At 39.6% G+C, this 22,787-nt stretch overlaps 1 protein-coding gene across 11 annotated transcripts in view; it reads left to right on the plus strand.

Annotated features, from left to right (window-relative positions):
- RNLS (renalase, FAD dependent amine oxidase) overlaps positions 1 to 22,787 on the plus strand; it is a 318,654-nt gene that overhangs the window by 210,544 nt on the left and 85,323 nt on the right. For 10 of the 11 annotated variants that reach the window (XR_011462807.1, XR_011462806.1, XR_011462805.1 and 7 more), the window contains exon 5: positions 3,903 to 4,076. Coding sequence is in view for 7 of the 11 variants with exons in the window: in XM_070363864.1 (XP_070219965.1) it covers positions 3,903 to 4,076 (174 nt within the window). In the remaining 4 variants the exon portion in view is untranslated. Of the gene's footprint in view, positions 1 to 3,902; positions 4,077 to 13,642; positions 13,865 to 22,787 lie in introns of those variants that run through there. The other variant, XM_070363869.1, reaches the window with a different exon arrangement.

The raw sequence follows: 22,787 nt of genomic DNA on the forward strand, positions 1-22,787 counted from the left end.
TGCCTTCAGTCTTGCCCTGCATCAGGATCTTTTCCAGTGAGTCAGTTCTTCACATCAGGTGGCCAAAATATTGGAGCTTTAACTTCAGCATCAATCCTTCCAATGTATATTCAGGGTTGAGTTCCTTTAGGATTGACTGGTTTGATCTCCTTGCTGTCCAAGGGACTCTCAAAAGTCTTCTCCAACACCACAGTTTGACAGCATCAGTTCTTCAGCGCTCGGTCTTCTCTGTGGTTCAACTCTGGCATCCGTACATGACTACTGGAAAAAGCATAGCATTTAAGAAAAAAAAAAAAATGAAATGAAATATGTACTTAATTTATTCAGGAGTAGCATTCAGGTCCTCTGTTTCTCTCTCCTTCCCTCTTCTGTTCTTCCCCTCCTCCAAGCCCACATGTACTCATGTACACACTGGCATTGGCACGAGGAGAATGGAATAAGAACAGTTCTCCTAACTGACAGAAATATGAACGTAAACTATAAACTATCCCTTTCAATACAACTTACAGTCACTTTATTTACATTAGATAGCCATAAATTATATTAATTATATATATATATACACACACTGTATATGCACATGTGTTTGTGTGTGTATAATTACAAAGGTAATATAATTCTAGTGGTTTAGAATTGAGAGTGACATCCAGGTAAAGTTTTATTATATTGGAATCAAGCACTTTCACATGATCCTTGATTTTGTGGCCCTTTTAAATACATGATAGTAAAAAACTCATTTCTTTTCCTTGCCAAAATGTATATATTTAGGACCTAGGGCAGCTCCCTCCAGCATTTTGCATTACAAAAATTTTCAAACAAAATAAAACCACTCTGTTAGATCCTGCAACAATCAAAAACTTTCCAGGCCCAGAAGATACAATTATTTGTAAGTGAATCTGTGTAGAAATTGAGATTGTTTCAGTCAAAAGTCTTGCCTCCCTGTTCTCAGAATGAATTGTAGAGCCCCTGGAGCAGACAAGGGTGTCTAAGGTTAATCTCTGTTTCTATATAGATATCAATTACCTTTTCAAAAGGCTACCCAGTGGGATTTGCTACTTGGCAGCTTGTCTAAAAACTAGCTAAATGTACTAATGTGTGTGGCAGGGGAGGAAAAGGTCCAGTTTGGTTGTCAACCTAGTTGACCCTTCAGTTTTTGTACAAAGAAAAAAATATGTTTCTTTTTTAAAAAGGGAGAGTTTTAAGCCCTTTCAGTTGCTAAAATAGCTGATTTCACAGTTTTGTTGGTTTATTTTTTTAATTGAAAAAAAAAAAAAGGGAAACCATGATAAACCCTCACGTGCATAGCATATGCTCACCTGCTGGTATGAGTCTCCTTCATCTCCTCCTCTCTCTTCCTAGTGAGAATATTTTATGATTTCTGAAGATCTGTGTTTTCATTAAGAAAAGCAGTAAGCATAATATCAGGCCCCATAGCTCCAAACGTAGGTTAAATAATAAAATGAAGCCCAGGATACGAGTGTAACAAGGCCAGTGTCAGAAGATCATTCATTTATCAATTAATTAAATCTTTCATTAAGACAGAAAATGATGGTTAAAGGGAACGATGGCTTTTACTTCTGAGTGCAAAGTAACCGGTAATGTCAGAGGAGAAAGCAATGCTAAAGTTCATCTTGAAGCTCAGACTTAACAGATCTAGAAGGGAAGTGTGGACGTGATGAACATATGCATGACTCCAGTGCGGGAATTCTTGCTTCATCTTGGCCACACAAACTTGGAAGCTGTGTAACCTAGGGCAAGTTACTTAACCTCTCTGAATCTCAGCTTCATAGAGATATAAAATTAGGATGGCAAAATCATCTATCTTGCAGGGATTTTGTGAAGATTAAATGAAGTCTTGGTTCTAAATGTGTTTTGTGGCCAAGAATATGCTGTGATAATGTTTAGGATTATTACTGTGCTTAAATAATTTATTGAATACCCTTCTTACCTTCTGTCTTCCTCCAAAAGCCACTTCTCTAAGGTTTAGCTAAAGTTATCCCCATCCTTCCCAGGTGTCTTCCCAGGTAGCTCTAGTGGTAAAGAACTGGCCTGTGAGTGCAGGAAAACACCAGAGACACAGGTTCGATCCCTGGGTTAGGAAGATTCCTTTGAAGAGGGCATGGCAATCCACTCCAGTATTTTTGCCTGGAGAATCCCATGGACAGAGAAGCCTGGCGGGCTATGGTTGCAAAGAGTCAGACATGACTGAAATGACTTAGCAGCAAGAGCATCACAATCCTTGAGGTTTGCCTACTACATTAGGATATTTTTCACCAATTAAATGAGAATTTTTCATATGTTCCATTTCTGAACTGGCTTGCCTTATGCCTTCAGAATAGAGCTATGGCCTTCTCTGAAACTCAAATTAATAATGCAAATATATAAACAAGAAGCTCCCTGAGACTCTTAAAGATAGGAAGACTGAAGATGGAGATTAAAACATAAGGGGGGGTGATATTTCCTTTTTCATCCCAAGATAGAACATTGTCCCATTTTACTAAATATTTTTCTCTCTGTAATAGAAAAAAATAATGAACACATATGCCATGCATTGTGATATGCATTATTCATGTAATCCTCGCAACAGACTAATGCACCCTATTTTTGCCACTTATAGATGAGAACTATAGTTAGAATAAGTATTAATAGCTTGACCAGAGTCACCTACCTACTAAGTGGTAGAGTTGGGTTTTGAACCCAAACCTACCTAATTCATTTCCCAGTATTTTTCCATTTTCTGATTATTTACCTCCTCAGATCAGATCAGATCAGTCGCTCAGTCATGTCCGACTCTTTGCAACCCCATGAATCGCAGTACGCCAGGCCTCCCTGTCCATCACCAACTCCCGGAGTTGACCCAGACTCACATCCATCGAGTCAGTGATGCCATCCAGCCATCTCATCCTCTGTCGTCCCCTTCTCCTCCTGCCCCCAATCCTTCCCAGCATCAGGGTCTTTTCCAATGAATCAACTCTTCACATGAGGTAGCCAAAGTACTGGAGTTTCAGCTTTAGCATCATTCCTTCCCAAGAAATCCCAGGGCTGATCTCCTTCAGAATGGACTGGCTGGATCTCCTTGCAGTCCAAGGGACTCTCAAGAGTCTTCTCCAACACCACAGCTCAAAAGCATCAATTCTTTGGTGCCCAGCCTTTTTCACAGTCCAACTCTCACATCCATACATGACCACAGGAAAAACCATAGCCTTGACTAGATGGACCTTTGTTGGCAAAGTACATTTTAACTAATTTTGCATGTCTTGTTTGCCTTTCTATCCCTCTATACGTTCATCCTTTCTATTTTTGAAATGAGTAGGGTAGAGGACTGTAACAAAAAAGACTAAGGTATAGTCCCTGTGCTCCAGAAACTATGCTAATCGACCGGCAGAAAGATGATAAGCAAATGACTGCATGACATGGAAGAACTTAAGAGATCATGAGATGAATCATTAGTCTCCTCCTATAACATGGGAATAATACCTACCTTGTATGGTGGTTGCTGGATAGAGTGAAATCCTCGTGTTACATGTTTGGCAAAGACCCTGACCCACAGTGAGTGCTCCGTGTATGGGATCTATCATGTTGCAATGTTGCCAGCCAGTCCCAGGATAATTACTAGGATACAAAGCTAGAAAAACAACTTAGTGTCAGACTCAGAGACATTTTAAATGCCAGTCTAAAGAGTTTGGACCTTCAGTGTGATGAGAACGAGTGTGCCAAGGACAGTAATCATTCTGCGAAGAAATAAGAGCTGATGCTATTTTACATTACCTTTCAAAATTCGTCGTAAGTGAGATGGAGTCAGTAAAAACAGTTGGAACTGGTTTAAAGGAGTGTGGTATTTGATGTACTGAAAGGAAAGATGATATTTTCAAGTCTGATGCCCTGTACTTTTTCTTCCACAGTAATTAGTGAATGCCAAAGGCAGCAACTGGAGTCTGTGAGCTACTCCTCCCGCTACGCTCTGGGCCTCTTTTATGAAGCTGGCACGAAGATTGATGTCCCTTGGGCTGGGCGGTACATCACCAGTAATCCCTGCATTCGCTTCATCTCCATTGATAATAAGAAACGCAATATAGGTCAGTACCCCCATTATTTCCCTTAAATACAGTAACAATGGTGGGTGTAGATCATGAAAAATGCTGTTTAATTGAGTGTTGCCATTCTGAACAGAGCAAGCATTTAACTCCAAGCCACGGGGGATAAAATTTAATGTCACATTTGGCCAATAATAAAATACACAGTGAAACCAGCAAAGTTTTTCAGAAAATCATTCACCACATGGTTTGTATTACTTGAGTTTATGAAAATAGTGTCAGAAGGTTTAAGGTTTCAAAATGGCCCAAGTTTCTATTGCTTTAATATGGATCCATCTATATGCAAATGGATCTCTCATCATTTGTTCCTTGATGGAGTTTGTTTTTTGTTTATTTGGTTTTGTTTTTAAAATTTGATGAGTGCTGCTCTTTCCGCTTCCCAGGCTAGTTATAAAAAGTGAATTTTACTATATTATGAAAATCCTTCACTTCGATATAATTTTATTTATTTAATGTTCATCTAGAAGACTACATAAAATTACTTTGTATACAATGTAACTAAAATAATAGGTAAAAGGTTTCATATGAGCTTTAGTAGGATAGGATAAAATCTACACTCAACCGTTTTTGTTGAAGATAGTAAAATTAGATTTGAATTGCAAGAATAAACTTAACATTCCTTTTGGTCATAAAGGTAAAAGCATATTCTGATTTGTAGAATTGTAGTGATCACTACGATACTACTTTTTGTGGAAGAAATCGTAATGGTCTATAATGACTAAATTCTTAAAAAGAATCATCACTGCAATTTGTTATGGTGTTTTATGGTGCAGTGATGGTTTCATCAAGCATTAGTTAAAAGTTTTGCTGATAAAATCACCAAAACTAACATCTCTTGGCTTGCCAGAACTTTATGACAGAACTGGGCTGGAGTATGGTTTTTATATCAGAGCACATGATCTTAGAAAAATGTTTCTTTTATAACTTAAAACTCCCTAAGGGCTGGCCTGTTTATGTTAACATGATATCGCATATATGTACAATCAGCAGTTCATGAAATGCCCTGTAACAGCCATGGATTAACCATTTTTAACTCGACAACTGCTTTGTTCTGAGAACAGGAAAATAGCCCTTATCTTCTCATGTTGTATGTCAAACCTTCTGTCTGTGAGCCAGAAAGAGAGTCCTCAACCAGAAACCAAATCAACCAGCACCTTGAGCTTGAACTTCCCTTTGCGAGAACTGAAAGAAGTAAATGTCTGTTGTTTAAGCCATCCAGTCTATGGCAGCCCAATCTAACTGATACATTAGAAGGAAGAAGCTAGGGAGACTTCGTGACTGATTGAGTCAATAAAAGAGCAGTATCTTCAAGGACCTAGGATTTATCCATCTCTGCTCTCTTCCATTCTTTTTTTTTCTAAGAGTTTTTTCTTTTTATTTATTTATTTATTTTAACCGGAGGCTAGTTACTGTACAATATAGTAGTGGTTTTGCCATACATTGACATGATTCAGCCATGAGTGTACATGTGTTCCCCATCCTGAACCCCCCTCCCACCACCCTCCCCGTCCCATCCCTCTGGGTCATCCCAGTGCACCAGCCCTGAGCACCCTGTCTCATGCATCAAACCTGGACTGGCAATCTGTTTCACATATGATAATATACACGTTTCAATGCTATTCTTTCAGATCATCCCACCCTCACCCTCTCCCACAGAGTCCAAAAGACTGTTCTATACATCTGTGTCTGTTTTGCTGTCTTGCATATAGGGTTATCGTTACCATAACCTCAGATATGCAGATGACACTACCCTTACGGCAGAAAGTGAAGAGGAACTCAAAAGCCTCTTGATGAAGGTGAAAGTGGAGAGTGAAAAAGTTGGCTTAAAGCTCAACATTCAGAAAATGAAGATCATGGCATCTGGTCCCATCACTTCATGGGAAATAGATGGGGAAACAGTGGAAACAGTGTCAGACTTTATTTTTCTGGGCTCCAAAATCACTGCAGATGGTGACTGCAGCCATGAAATTAAAAGACGCTTACTCCTTGGAAGGAAAGTTATGACCAACCTAGATAGCATATTCAAAAGAGAGACATTACTTTACCAACAAAGGTCTGTCTAGTCAAGGCTATGGTTTTTCCTGTGGTCATGTATGGATGTGAGAGTTGGACTGTGAAGAAGGCTGAGCGCTGAAGAATTGATGCTTTTGAACTGTGGTGTTGGAGAAGACTCTTGAGAGTCCCCTGGACTGCAAGAGATCCAACCAGACCATTCTGAAGGAGATCAGCCCTGGGATTTCTTGGGAAGGAATGATGCTAAAGCTGAAACTCCAGTACTTTGACCACCTCCTGCGAAGAGTTGACTCAATGGGAAAGACTCTGATGCTGAGAGGGATTGGGGGCAAGAGAAGAAGGGGATGACAGAGAATGAGATGGCTGGATGGCATCACTGACTCGATGGACAAGAGTTGAGTGAACTCCAGGAGTTGGTGATGGACAGGGAGGCCTGGTGTGCTGTGATTCATGGGGTCGCAAAGAGTCAGACATGACTGAGCGACTAATCTGATCTGATCTGATCTGATACTGTATTGATGTTTTTCTTTCTGGCTTACTTCACTGTGTATAATAATAGGCTCCAGTTTCATCCACCTCATTAGAACTGATTCAAATGTTTTCTTTTTAATGGCTGAGTAATACTCCATTGTGTATATGTACCACAGCTTTCTTATCCATTCATCTGCTGATGGACATCTAGGTTGCTTCCATGTCCTGGCTATTATAAACAGTGCTGCGATGAACATTGGGGTACACGTGTCTCTTTCCCTTCTGGTTTCCTCAGTGTGTATGCCCAGCAGTGGGATTGCTGGATCATAAGGCAGTTCTATTTCCAGTTTTTTAAGGAATCTCCACACTGTTCTCCATAGTGGCTGTTTCCAGTTTTTTAAGAAATCTCCACACTGTTCTCCATAGTGGCTGTACTAGTTTGCATTCCTACCAATAGTGTAAGAGGATTCCCTTTTCTCCACACCCTCTCCAGCATTTATTGTTTGTAGATTTTTGGATAGCAGCCATTCTTATCGGCATGAGATGGAACCTCAAACCTCAAATAGCCAAAGCAATCTTGAGAAAGAAGAATGGAACTGGAGGAATCAACCTGCCTGACTTCAGGCTATACTGCAAAGCTACAGTCATCAAGACAGTATGGTACTGGCACAAAGACAGAAATATAGATCAATGGAACAAAATAGAAAGCCCAGAGATAAATCTATGCATTTATGGACACCTTATCTTTGACAAAGGAGGCGAGAATATACAATGGAGAAAAGACAATCTCTTTAACAAGTGGTGCTGGGAAAACTGGTCAAATACTTGTAAAAGAATGAAACTAGAACACTTTCTAACACCATACACAAAAATAAACTCAAAATGGATTAAAGATCTAAACGTAAGACCAGAAACTATAAACTCCTAGAGGAAAACTTAGGCAAAACACTCTCCAACATAAATCACAGCAGGATCCTCTATGACTCACCTCCCAAAGTAATGGAAATAAAAGCAAAAATAAACAAATGTGACCTAATTAAACTTAAAAGCTTTTGCACAATGAAGGAAACTATACGCAAAGTGAAAAGACAGCCTTCAGAATGGGAGAAAATAATAGCAAACGAAGCAATGGACAAAGAATTAATCTCAAAAATATACAAGCAACTCCTGCAGCTCAATTCCAGAAAAATAAATGACCCAATCAAAAAATGGGCCAAAGAACCAAACAGACATTTCTCCAAAGAAGAAAAACAGATGGCTAACAAACACATGAAAAGATGCTCAACATCACTCATTATCAGAGAAATACTCTCTTCCATTCTTAATGTTGAGATCCTCAGAGGAGTGGTAGCAAGATGGCAATAATTGTTGGAGTCACATCCAGACCCAGCAACATGCTTAGGAGGAATAAGAACTGTTACTGTCTCTGTCCTTTTCTGAGATCAAGGAAATCTTTCCAGAAACCCCTCAACTGACTATCTTGTACTATAGGTCATAATTGTGTTACAGGCCATCGTGGGTTACTCACAAGTCTGAAACCAATCACTGCCGAGCGGGGGTGGGATTACCATTACAATCCTACAGACAAATCAAGATCTACTCCTGGAACTAGTATTAGGATCATCTTCCCTTTAGTCATTTGAGTGCATGCATGTGTGCTTAGTCGCTCAGTCATGTCCAACTCTTCGCAACCCCATGGACTCTAGCCCACCGGGCTCCTCTGTCCATGGGATTTTCCAGGCAGGAATACTGTAATGGCTTGCCCTTTACTTTTCATCCTCCAGGGGATCTTCTCCACCCAGGGATTGAATCCATGTCTCCTGAGTCTCCTGAATTGACAGGCAGATTCTTTACTGTTAAGCCGCCTGGGAAACACCCCACATAAGAGTAGATACCTGAATAAGATATGAGTTTGTGGGGAAGAAAGAAGAAAATAGTGATGCTGGGTTGGCAACAAATAATTTCCATTCTCTTCAAGTAGATTCATGTCTCATGTGGGAGATAAGGTTGTAAAGTTGACACATAAAGATAAGAATCATGTATATTCAAAATTATCTTGAAAATACCTCAAAACTACATGATATTTTGAAGAGTGACTTAATGTTCAGTAAATTCAGTATAACCATTTTGGTAACATTCAATAGATTTCAGTTTATTTGAGTGAGGCCAGATGAAATTGTGAGTTTACATTTGTAGACCAGAGTGATATTTTCTACTATGAAAGGTGCACAGGAAAGAAAGAAATAAAAGTCATACGGCCTAACAGAGTAAATTGCTATGCAAATGGAGTAAGATGGTAAGTGAAAGTACCCACCACTACAATGCAGTAGCCAGTTTATAAAATCAGAGTTATGCAAACTTGAAAGAGTACAACATAAGAATATTAATAAATTCTCACAAGATGGGCAGCTTTTGAAATCGTGTATATATACACACACATTCTCAGTTATGTTCAACTCTTTGCAATGCCATGGACTGTAGCCCTCCAGGCTCCTCTGTCTATGGAATTTTCCAGGCAAGAATACTGAGAGGGTTGCCATTTCCTCCTCCAGGGGATCTTCCTGACCCAGGAATCAAACCCAAGTTCTGGCATCTCCTGCATTGGCAGGCAGATTCTTTACCACTAGTGCCATCTGGGAAGCCCTTTGAAACCATAGAAATACCAAAAAAAAAAAAAAACAAAACACTTTTTTAAATACATAAACAATCACACAGTTTTAAAGCTTGAGGGTCAGGTATTTGGGAACCGTGTTATTGCTACATGGTGTGCCATGGTGATGCCACTTCAGACAGCAAAGAAATACCTTCCTTCCTTTGTCAGTTTTATGAAAAATTAATTTTGGATTATGTAAATGTTAAAGTATAGGAGGCCCCCTGTTAGCAGGAGACAAGGGTTTGATCCTTGGTCAAGGAGGATCCCACACGCAAGTAAGTCCATGGCCACAACTACTGAGCCTGTGCTTTAGAGCCTGTAAGACACAGCTCCTGAAGCTCACATGCCTAGAGCCTGTGCTTTGCAACAGGAGAGGCCACCAAAATGAGAAGCCCACACACTACAACTAGACAGCAGGCCCCGCTCATCGCAACTAGAGGAAAACCCCTGTAGCGGTGATGACCTGGCATAGCCAAAAATAAATAAATAAATTTAAACAATTTTTTCTCACTCTCTGGGGCCAGGGTGCTAAGTTTATCTATTTGAATTCACATAATATGAATGTCCATATAAAGTAACTCCACTCAGTTTTATTTATTCTGGTATTTAAGTAGACCAGTAAGAATTGTCTCTTTAGTTACTAACACTACCCAACTCCATCCTTTATTTGGGGGTGTTTGATTGAACCAAAAATTCATACTATAAATACACATACTTAACAAAAGAAGGGGAACATTTGTATTCTGTCAGGTAGGGAAGCAACAAAATAGATGAAGGGTGGCAGAGTTGAGTTCACAAAATCCAATCTGCTGTCAAGCTTGAAGAGAGCCAGAGGGTAAAGGGTTGGCAGCCCAAACCTGACAAAGGTCAAGGAATAATCGTTTGTCAAGTGTCAAGAATAGACAGTACACGAACCAGAAACAAAAGTCTCCTTGGGAAAAGAGGAGCTAAATTCCAAGTATTAGACCCATCCCGATGATTACGAGTATGACTCAATATACTTAGGATTGTGCTTTCCAAAATATGTTCAATGGAACATCAGGTCCTTGATATGCTCTTTAGGAGGGGACTCTGTCATCAAGTGTTCAAAATGCTACTGACTTGACCCCTATTTTAGAGAATCTCAGTACCTCTTATCCTATTAAAAGACATTCCTGTAGAAAAGATACCTTCTCACCTTACAAAGCATAAATGGTGGCATCAAGTCAGACTTTCCCAAGTGTGTGCTGGGGAACAATTTCTGTGGGATATTTGCAGGTTTGGTGCCTAAATAAAATATTCCGTGGTTAGGTATCTTGAAGTCATCTGACTTGATGTCACCGTTTTTACTTCATGCCTGGGCAGGAACCGTAGGCCAGATGAGAGGATGTGTAAGTCACTGAAGTCGTCAGTGGGAAGACACTGAGTCTTTTAGAGGTAGAAGAAGACTTGTTGCAGATAAACTCAAAACTTGGTGGGTTTGTAACTGGAGACAATTTAAGTTGAAATACAGTCTGAAATAAGGTAATATTAATTATCATTAATGGCTTCCCTGGTGGCTCAGTGGTAAAAAAAACCTGCCTACCAATGCAGGCAACTCAGGTTCAATCCATTGGGAAGATCCTCTGCAGACAGAAATGGCAACCGACTGCAGTATTCTTTCCTGAAGAAACCCATGGTCAGAGGAGCCTGGCAGGCTACAGTCCATGAGGTCACAAAAGAGTTGGACATGACTTAACAACTTAACAACAAACAATTATCATTAACATGGATAATTTTTTAAATTATCAGTAAGATTATCATTGTGGGAAGAATTTGAAGACTCAGATTCAAATTCTGGCTCTGAAACATGATAATGATGTTATCTTGTATGACCTTTGTTTTGTAGCATTAATTTTTGTAACAAACACACAAAAAGTTGAGTAGTCTAAGCATAACAGAAGTTTGATTCTTATTCCCATAAGACCCAAACAGATGTTTATGATTAATGGGTAGCTTTCATCAGAGAGGTTATTCAGAGACCCAGACTCCTTCCATCTTTTGACTCTGCCAACTTCATCAGGTGGCTTACAGAGTTACTGTGCTCATAGAAATCAAATCAGTGGTTAAGAAAAAGAACAGAGGAGAGCATGCAGGGTGCTTTTAGCACACATCAGGAGGGCTTACATTCTGTTGGTTAGAACAGTTACATGGCCACACCTGTTTGGAAGGGAAGCTGGAATTGTAGTCTACCCACGTATGTAGGAAGAGTAAAAAAGCAGGTTGATGAACATCTAGCAAGTTTCTGCTACAGCACTTAAGATAAATCTTTCTGTGAAAGAGCTTCATTAGACCTACATAGATGACAAACAGATTTCAACACAAGTTCCATTCATTCAACAGACAGTCATTACCTGGGGCAGAAACTAAGAGCAATTCCATGATTGGCTCTGGACTCAGTAGAAAATGACTTTACCAACAACTGGCAATGTGTGTCATGCAGAGGGCATATGGAGCCGTGGGATAAGTGACATACATTTACATCCTGTGTAGAAAACACACTCCCTGTGTGTTTCTCCTTTACTTTCACTCTACTATCACACTCACAACACTTCTGACACCAGATGTGTGGGTTTTCCACACCTCAAGCAATTCTGCGACTCCTACTTGATGCCCTACAAGTCAATTCAGTTCTGACACTGTCCTTAAGGAGTTAGCAGCAGAGCCCACAGGCAAAGGATTCAATCCCACAAGGCCACCTCCACTTCAGATATCACTTCAGATCGCACATTTCAAGCTGTTGACCTGTGTTCCCATGACCCCTCCTTGCATTTGATAAGTTGCTAGTATGGGTCACAGAACTTGGGGAAATACTTACTTATACGTACCGGTTTATGGTATAATAAAGGATAAGATGGGCTTCCCTGGTGGCACTAGTGGTAAAGAACCCAACTGCCAATGCAGGAGACATAAGAGACATGGGTTTAATCCCTGGGTCAGGAAGATTCCCCTAGAGGAAGGTATGGCAACCCACTCCAGTATTCTTTCCTGGAGAACCCCATGAACTGTAGCCTGGCAGGCTACAGTCCAGTCACAAAGATTTGGATATGACTGAAGTGACTGAGCACATACACACACACACACACACAAAAATATAGTATAGCACACACCAGATAAAGAGGTACACAAGGGAGGATCAGGAAGGTCCTATGTACAGGACTGTATCTCCCTGAGGAGTTGGGATGTACTCCTCCAGGAATGATGTGTTCACCAGAAGCCCTCTGAACCACATACTATTGAGAGTTTTATGGAGGCTTCAACACACAGGCACGATCGATCATGAACTCAAATATAGCTCCTCTCCCTTCCTGGAGGATAAGGAGTGGGGCTGAAAGTTCTAGGCTTATAATCATGGCTTGGTCTTTCTGCTGACCAACCCCCATCCTGAAGCCAACCAGGAGCCCACCAAGAGTTGCTTCATTAGAACAAAGACACTTCTGTCAGCCAGGAAATTCCAAAGGATTTAGGAGCTTTGGAACAGAGCTCCTAAGCTATATATAACTCAAAACTATATATATAGTTTTATATCCCTAAGAAGATGTCTGAGTCCTTCCCAGCATCTTATATTTGGAGTCAAATTGGCCAGGAGTCAAACTTCCTATATTAAACTCAGTTCTACCACTTACTAGCTGTATGACCTTGGACAAATTACTTAAACTGTCTGCTCACTTATCAATAGAATGAGGAAAATAATACCAACCCTAAAATGTTGAAGATGGCTCAAACATATTAAGAGTTTCATATAGCGTTTAGCAAATAATGTCCATTCCTATGTACCTAATATTATAATTAATAATTCTAATCTCTAATTTAGATATCATATTCTCCAAAGCAAAAGGCATAAACATAAAAGCCTAACTTAAGTGAATGAAACCCTATGTTACCAAGACAGATAGGAGTTGGGGTAGCTTAAATAAATAAAATATTTGACTCACCCTCAAATAATTGGTCAGAATTTTAGCATCCTTCTCTTTTCACCATCTAAAAGCATGTTAATGACCACGAAGAAATTAATAGTTTGCAACTCTAGAAATGTGATGTCCAATGACCATAACTACATGGCATTCCATATCTCATTAAAGGAAACAATCCGACTCAGCCAAAAAAAAAGTGAACAACTTTTTCATTGCATGGAATTTGTACATGCAAGAGTTGTATTGTTAGGATCTTTGAGTAACAAACAGTAATATAATGCATTTAAAGGCTCTTTTACAAAAGATATAGAAAGATTATTCCATATAGCTGTTTGTTATATCAACTCTATAAAAGATAAGAGCATAATACAACGTTCTGTAAATAATTGAGGTAGGCTTGGGGTCATAAACCCAGTCACCTTATGTTCACTTGGGCTTCCTTGGTGGCTCAGACAGTAAAGAATCTGCCTGCAATGCAGGAGACCTGGGTTTGATCCCTGGGCCAGGAAGATCTCCTGGAGAAGGGAATGGCTACCCGCTCCAGCATTCTTGCCTGGAGAATTCCATGGACAGAGGAGCCTGGAAGAGTCGGACACAGCTGAGTGAGTAACACTTTCGGTACTTTCCTGTGTTAACTTAAGAGGAGAGGTCATGATTATCCTAACTAAGCAATAGCCATACAGTTGACACATGAAATGTCTGCTTTTGCATTTGAAACACTATGGAGTTATTTGTCCTTAAACTTTCAGAAAATGCAGTCCAGATAGGTAACACTTTCTAAGTAGAACAAAAAGGAAAAGGGAAAGAAAACATGGCGGGAAGGAAAAGAAAAGCACTGTGATGATGAAAAACTATCAGGTTTCCAGTTCAGACTTTTGCTTTAAAATATCAATTCCGGAAACCCAGCTTGCAGATAAAATAGTAATCATCATCTTAAAATAGCAAGCAGTAACCAGTTACAAAATTCATAATATTGTGTCTTTTGTATCATGGACATAGTCATTTGTAATTCAATTATGTAACTGATGCTGTCCATATAAATCCGTTAAGGCAGTTTAATAAATAGCAGTCAAGTACTAATTACAAATATCCATCTCACTATTACAATGCCACAGAGTATCACATGATTGTAATGTCAAATCTTGAGATGTTCTCTCAGGAAGAAAAAAATATGTATGTATGTGTATACATATATATGTATGTATACATGTATGTGTGTGATGTATGAATGTACTTATATAAAATAATGTACATATATATACATAAAAATGAGTACTCATATGCTGTCATTTAAGGTAACTGGTACAAATTATAAAGTAGATGAATCTTATTTCACATAACATTTGCCACTTTGAAAATCAAAAATGGGTTTTCTTTAGAAAATGAAATAATTCATTTTGTAAGAACATCTGCACACAAAGTAAAAACAAAAAGATCCCTTTCAATCTCTGATTTCCCTATCAGGCTATCCTCACTGGGAAAGATTTACATTCATGATAACACTTGTCCTCCCCCTTGCCAAGCAAGTGAACTCAGTATGAAAATCAGTGCCAGAGACAGAGAGAAAGTGGAAAATGTGGAAAGTGGAAAATGTTATATATAAATATATAACAACAAAATTAAACCTTAAAAATATCCTAAGGAGTATATTACTGGGAAAAAAAATTTATAGGCATTTCTTTCAGAAAAATTGAATTCACAAATATTTCATTTATATGTTCTCCATTCTCAGTCTATTCAGTTAAAGAAGTATTTACAAATGTGTATCGGGTGCCTCTGTTTGCTGGGCAGTGTGCTAGGAAATGAGGATGCTATAGACTCTGCCCTCACGAAACAACATTTTACGAAGTTTACTCAAATGAGAAATTTTTAAAGAAATCGATACATGAGGCTTTTTTGGACTAGTGACTTGAGGTCAGCTAAGAATCCTCATAAATATAAATGGTTGCACTGATATATACGGTACAGAGAGCATCAACTCACATGTATGATCAAAACTGGGGAGAGTCATGTTGCCTCATGACAATATTATGATCATTTTTAAGGATGCTTAAGACCTAAGATCTTTTGTCAACACAAGCCTAACAATCTTCTTTCTTTAGATGAGGAAATGAAAGTTGGAGACTATGGAACATTTCAATTCATGAAAAAATTAGAAGCTTTAGCATGGCCTATTATTTAACTTTCTCCTGGAGCTGCTGCTGCTGCTGCTGCTGCTAAGTCGCTTCAGTCGTGTCCGACTCTGTGGGACCCCATAGATGGCAGCCCACCAGGCTCCGCTGTCCCTGGGATTCTCCAGGCAAGAACACTGGAGTGGGTTGCCATTTCTTTCTCCAATGCATGAAAGTGAAAAGTGAAAGTGAAGTCGCTCTGTCGTGCCCGACTCTTAGCAACCCCATGGACTGCAGCCTTCCAGGCTCCTCCGTCCATGGGATTTTCCAGGCAAGAGTACTGGAATGGGGTGCCATTGCCTTCTCCTCCTGGAGCTGCTAAAAAATTCAATTAATGCAAATAGTAAGTCATGAAATGTCCAAGAAGCAGTGAACAAAAGTGTAAAGAAAGTCTGGAGTCCACAGTTGCCTGGCATTTCCATGAGCAAATTGCAGATTTGTATAGCATCCACACTAAGAAGAGAATCTTCAACTTTCTGTGTGTGGGTCCCTTTCTGTGCCAGCATTCCAGCTTTGTGTTCTGCCTGCCCTCTGAGAGCGGTGTTTTCACATGTGGCAATTGGCCTAAGCTTGTGGCTCTCAGGTTGACAAAGTTGAGATTTGGTCTGAGATTGGTCTGAGACAAGGTCTGAGATTGACAAAAGACCTTCAGGTTGGCCAAGAGTTGGTCCAGAACACAAGACTCAGGTATTTTGGTGACTGAGTGTAGTTTGGATCTGCTATTAAGGAGAGAAAATGGGAATGAGAATCAGATGACTGTATGTGATGAATAAATATATGGATCTGAGATTTACAGGTTATAGATGAGAGCAACAGAAAAACTGAGAGGCTGCTATCATTGTGGCCAATTAAGAGAAGAAACAGCAAAGGAAAACCCTCTTTTGGCTTTGTAAGGAGGTGAGGAAGGCCAGTGTACATCAACAAAGGAAAAATCACCGGAGGTGCACAGGTGGGAATCGCCACAGTCCATCTGACCCCTTCACTAACAACGGTCAGGTGACTTGGTAGGTAGCTATCATCTAAGGGAGGCACTGCTACATTCAATGTAATGCCATTTAATTTTTGCTATTTATAATTATCTTTTTAAGTGATGGCTCTTCTGTCTGCCAAGTACCTAGGGAGAGATTAAAATTCCAGTTTGGGAGTGAAAATAAGGAGAGCTAAATTGTTTTGCCTAATTGAGGGGAAATTTTCTGATATTCTTTGACTAGGAGAAGGGCAAAGAGCAAAGAAGAGAAAAAAGAGAAAACTAGACAGGGTGAGGCTCTGGTTTGACCTGAGAGGTTGCAATGTAGGTCTGTAACTCGTTTGCTATCTAACTTATTTTGTGGACACCCCCATGAATTTCTGTCTCCCCAACATAGTTCTGGATTGAACGATTGTTTTAACTGATGTGTGCTTTTTACTGGAGAGTTGTTTTATAAATCAACATAGTCCAGGCACTTTTTGGAAGAGTTAGCATGAAAAGAGTTACGAACTTGGTGGTTTCTTCAGGTTAGTACCTGTGCAGAAAATTGGAGTCTGCTGTATGTATGGAAAACCTCATATCTATTTGAGAACCTTATTTTGAATCCAGACAGAATTCCTCATCCCCTGGACCTCAAATAAAGCAAGCTCAACTTACTGTTTCCATGATAGCTGCAAACAAGTCAGTCTGTTGAGAGAGCTGGAAATTGGGAAAAGGCTTTCTCTGTGGGACTGAACAGTTTCGAAGTCTCTTGAAGTTAAGTCTTGACTGCAGCCTGAAGTGAAGCCTGTCAACACCCTGGGTTGTAAGCCAGAGCTCAAAATGATGTGCTCTGCTCTGCTTCCCAGACAAGAGCCTGGTTTTCATCATTCTTGAGGCATCTCAAAACCTTTGCAAGTTGAGAATAGTCTTGTAAAACTGTGTAACTCTCAGACAGCTTGTGAGCCTCAGGTCCTGGGAGACAATAAAGACTTGTTGAGCTGAATGAGAGCTTGACAAGTCTTCCTTCTGGTCCATTTTTAGCTGGGACTGCAGCACTGTCCCAAAGAGATGGAAACTTTCCTTTGCCTAGAGCTCTCTTAGAAAAGATTTCACCATTTTTCTCACCATCAAGAATTCTTTCTCAGATCAATCTAAATGTCTCTTGGGCTAAAGAATTGATACGCCCTGTTTGCAGAGCCTGCTGCTTTCTCTAGATTAGAAGCTCTATCCTTTAGTGGGAATTCATGCTACTGTCTATCCCACATACTATCCATCAACTGATCCCTCTTATCTTCATCAAGATTGAAAATAAGAGATAGACGCTAACATCGTAGCCTAGCAGGAATGTGTATTTGGTGCTCAGGAAATAAGGACGACTGAGCCAGTCGTCCTTAACGCAGCTCCAAGATGCCCTTCCCTTGTCCCAGAATAAACACTGAGAATGAATGCTTCAGCGCTGGTCACCCACTTAACAGGCAAGGCAAAGCAGTGACTAGTCAGCAAATTGTTCATCCCTAAGACAGCCTAGGTATCTGTGACCACTGCCCTTTAAATCATATAAAATGAATGAGCTCTTTAGTTGCCAAATCTGGAAGCCTTAGAAAAACCTATATCAACTCTTGGTAATTAGAATGATCAGAAACCTCTTATGGAGACTCTGTCCCATGCCTATAACATCAGGAATATTTGACTATATAGTATTACAGGTATTGCCAGTAAGACATGGAAATTTTGTCAAGTTCTCTTCCCAAAGAGGTTCAAGTATTCTTGGTAACAGTTTTACCCTAGTCGCTGGGGAATGTGCATCTGCTTTGAGTGATGCCCTGTAAAACAGACCTTGATTTCCAAGGTTACACTTCAAAAGATCCACTGTTCTTTTTGTGAAAGATTAAAAAAAAAAAAAAGTGGTTAAAGAACAACTGTGCTCCAGCTGAGATATTTAACTTAGAAAATATGTGATAAGCTCTGCAAATGTGCCATTTCTCATCCATGGCTTAGCAGTTATCTCATTTTTATATCAGAGTGGCATTAAAATGATATCATGCATAGGAATTTTGCCACAAATGAGTTTATATTAACCCAAATTTGGTGAATTATAAATTCTTTATTGTATAATTCATGATTTGGTTTTTATTATCATGGATGGTCAAACAGCATGGTTTGGTTACATGGTTACATAGACTTTGCAATCACACAGACCTAGTTTCAAATTATAAGTCGATACTTAGGATTAGGTTGAACTATATTATATTGCTGCCTTTGTAATTTAAAATGGTCATATAACAGCAAGCATTTCCATGTGATTCAGCCTAATAGCTCTGTGACCATGAGTAAGTTTCTCAGTCTTTCTGAGCTTCACTTATTTGTACTTTAAAGTTAATAGTATGTCCTAGAAATGTAATAAGGGTTGAATCCAGTGAATCCTAAAGGAAATAAACCCTGAATATTCATTGGAAGGACTGATGCTGAAGCTGAAGCTCCAATATTTAGGCCACCTGATGCAGAGCCGACTCACTGGAAAAGACTGATGCTGGCAAAGATTGAGGGCAGGAGAAATGGGCGGCAGAGGATGAGATGGTTAGATAACATTGCTGACTCAATGGACATGAATTTGGGCAATCTCCTGGAGAGAGTGAAGAACAGGGAAGCCTGGTGTGCTGTAGTCCATGGGGTCACAAAGAGTCAGACATGACTTAGCAGCTGAACAGCAACAACAAGTATATCCGAAACTCCTAGTCTCAGGCCTTGCTTACTGGAGACACACAGTAAATGCTGTCTTTATAGTTGTTCTCACATAATTATTTTATGATTTTAGTCTATCGGCTATAAAACTTCTTTTTTTTTTTTAAGAAAGAGAAAAGGGAAGGAAAATGCCAGTAGTGCAAGTTTAGTTATATTATTTCTGTTAAAAATCATAACAGATACACATTAGAGTAGTTAAACCATATCTCATTTCTCAAATAAGGTGTTAAACTCAGAGAACATTAAGTTAAATATGATTCTTTCTTTTTATGGAATCTCCAATCACTTTTTGAATAATTCCCCCCAAATTTATACTCCAGCATATCAGAGAAGAGTTAGATACTGTAAAGTAAGTCGTCAGCAAATCAAAGGCCTAAGACTAATTCAAGAGCAGTTTTCCAAGTCTGCAGAATCTCACCACAGGATATCGCTTCATTGTGTTTCATAACAGTTAGCATTTTTAACTCTGTCCAGAATCACCAATCCATCATTTTGCCCAGATGTGACATTACTGAGTCGATTTAGCCTAAAGAATCCTTTGGTTTATTAACAGTGACTTTCCTGTTATTAAGTGAGCTGAGAAGGCTTTGATATGCCCTTTAAGATCATATGTGGGCCCTGCTATTTTTAATAATCATTGCCCCTACAGACTTCATATATATGCTCATTTAGATAATGAGAAGAATCTACATGTACTGTATAGGACTTTGAATTCCCTGCATAATATGAATGAATATTAAACATCAGAATCTGAAAAGAATCTATTGAAATTCCATTAATATTTATAACTGATCTGTGGGACTAAGGGAATTCTTCAGTATAAAATATTCCAAATTCATGTTTGTAAGAATGAAGCATCCTTGAATTTAAAAATAGAGTTTTCCTCACTGAAATAGATTTCTATTATATACATACCTAGTGAATTCTTTTTGTTGATATTCTATATCCTTACATTATTTAGATTCAGGAAAGGCATTTTAGAACCTTGAGCTCACTTGAACCTAACCCACTCTTTTTTATTACAAATAGCATGCCTGTTTGTTCCCTTTTCCACCATCTATATTCCTAACATTGGCTTCTCAGGAGTAGCTAGCAATATCATAAAGACTGTAGTCTATTTGATTTAAGAATCTTGGGTAAAATATTAAGATTCAATATTTTTTTTGTCAAGATATAACAAGAAGAATAATTTCACTGGTCTTATTAGTAAAGGAGATAAGAATGTCCACAGTAAACCAGTAAATTTCTTCTATGGAAAGGACCAGAAATATTTTGACACAATCATAAATAAGAACTTCATCTGATTAGTCTCAGTTGTTCAAATTCGACATTTTATAATGTCAGGGCAAAACCTTCTCTTTAATGTGCCAAATGAACTAGAGCAAATATTAGGTCAAACCCTCCAGCCCAGATACTTATTTCATCTGTTCATGGTATCCTTTTGAACAGTTACAAATCTAAAGCTGAACTGAATTATGCAGCTAACTATGGTGATAAAGTGGTATCCTTAGAGCAGACCAGCATGCTGGCGCAAAGGAAAAACCTTGCCCAACTCCAGGAAAAGAGTCCAATCATAATACCACTTAACACACAAAATTTCATATAGGGCATGATGCTGAGTAGGCCAGAATAACAATGTATAATAAAGGATGACTGCTTATTGCTGGGGAGTATTGGGAAAGTGGGACATTTTCATTGACTGTCATCATAGAAAATCAGGGCTTTCGTACATGCTGCAGAAGAACTCCGGCAAGGTCTGGAACACCAAGTGCGAGTTAGGACAAATCGCCTGCTCTGGGGACCTTGGTGGGTCCAGTTAAAGGACTATTGAAATGCTTCCATATTTTTTCCTTTTGGCAGTGCCAATAAAAGTTGCAACAGGCTGAAAATCTCCTTGTGACTAAGGATAAATAGATGTTTTCATAAAACTTGGGAGGTCTTAACCAGAGAAAAAACTTCGCGCAAACAGATTCTGAAATATATGCAGTCCACTCAGTGAGGCCCCATTTGCTAAATGGGCAGAATCTATGGAATTTTTAAAGGATCTGATGCAAGGATCACAGAGGAAAGATTATTCCAGCCCTGGAAAGCAAGTAGAATTCAGAATATGATTGACAAGAGTTACTTTACTCCTTAAAAAAAAAAAAATCTATGTATGTTATAATCAAACCTAGCATGTGAAGCACTGGCTCTTAATTGTCTGCCTTCGAAATTCAGAACTTGTTCATCCTTTAATCTTCTCTGTTTCCGCAAATGGAGCCACCAATCAATGTCTTAGCCTCTTTAGCCTCAAATCAGGAATTATCCTTGCTTTTTAATTCTCTTTCATTGAACTCACTTCTGTTCACCACTGCAGTCACAAACCACGCACCACCTTGTTTTGTTTTGTTGTTTTTTTCCCTCTTGTTTTAACTGGTCTCTCCATATTGCTCCACTCCGATTCATTCATCACATAGCCAGAATGATCTTCTTCAAACGCATCTGGTTTTGCCCTTCCTACGCAGAATGCTTTACTGCTTTCTCTCTGCACATAGGATTAAACCTCAGATCCTTAACATGACCTACAAGGTCCTGAATGAGCTCATTCAGGGGTCACAAACCTTCTAAAAAGGGCAGATAGTTCATACTTTAGACTCTGTGAGCTATACAGAGCTGCTCACTTGTTGTAACTCTTTAGCTCTACTGTGTCACACAGGGCTTCCATGGTAGCTCAGATGGTAAAGAATCTGTCTGCAGTGCAGGAGACCCAGATTCGATCCCTGGGTCAGGAAAATCCCCTGGAGAAGGAAAAAGCAACCCACTCCAGTATTCTTGCCTGGGAAATCCCATGGACAGAGAAGCCTGGCAGGGTACAGTCCATGGGATCACAAAGAGTTAGACATGACTGAGCGACTAACATTCACACAAGTCATGCTGCTACTGCTAAGTCACTTCAGTCGTGTCCGACTCTGCATGACCCCATAGACGGCAGCCCACCAGGCTCCCCCGTCCCTGGGATTCTCCAGGCAAGAACACTGGCGTGGGTTGCCATTTCCTTCTCCAATGCATGCAAGTGAAAAGTGAAAGTGAAGTCGCTCAGTCGTCTCCGACTCTTAGCGACCCCATGGACTGCAGCCCACAAGGCTCCTCCATCCATGGGATTTTCCAGGCAAGAGTACTGGAGTGGGGTGCCATTGCCTTCTCCCTAAGAAGCACTAAAGGGGGTGAAATGATTCACTCCACATACAGGTAAAGTTACACATTCTAGTAACTTCACCTTGAGAGCTGGACAAACAACTCTAGAGATGCTTTAAAGGATCTCTGATACCACAATGAATTTATCAGGAAATACCACAGGACCGATCCAATGAGTCTACATAATCAGCTCTCATTCAGAGAGAGGTAAGCACTGAAATTCCCTGTGGAGTGTCCTCAAAATGTCCATCATGTCCAAGGTCTACACCTGAAAATACTGATTAAGGAATTTTGGGGGTAAGACCCAAACTCCTATAGGTTTGTGACTCTGATGTGTACACACACAGAGTGGTGTGTATACTGTGTGTACACATCACAGGTGTGTACTCTGCTGTGTGCACACCACACAGCACTGAGCCCAAGTTGAAAAGCAATGATACAAAAGTTAGTTCCAGCAGCTACATGAAGTTGTCAACTGGAACCTTCTACACTATATCTTAATCCTTGCGACTAGCTGAGAGTGTACTAACATACATTTCCCTGACCTCAACCTAAAATTCTCAGTCTCCACCCCTATAAAATATCTGT

This window comes from Bos mutus, chromosome 26 (genome assembly GCF_027580195.1).
Source record: "Bos mutus isolate GX-2022 chromosome 26, NWIPB_WYAK_1.1, whole genome shotgun sequence".
Taxonomy (NCBI): Eukaryota; Metazoa; Chordata; class Mammalia; order Artiodactyla; family Bovidae; genus Bos; species Bos mutus.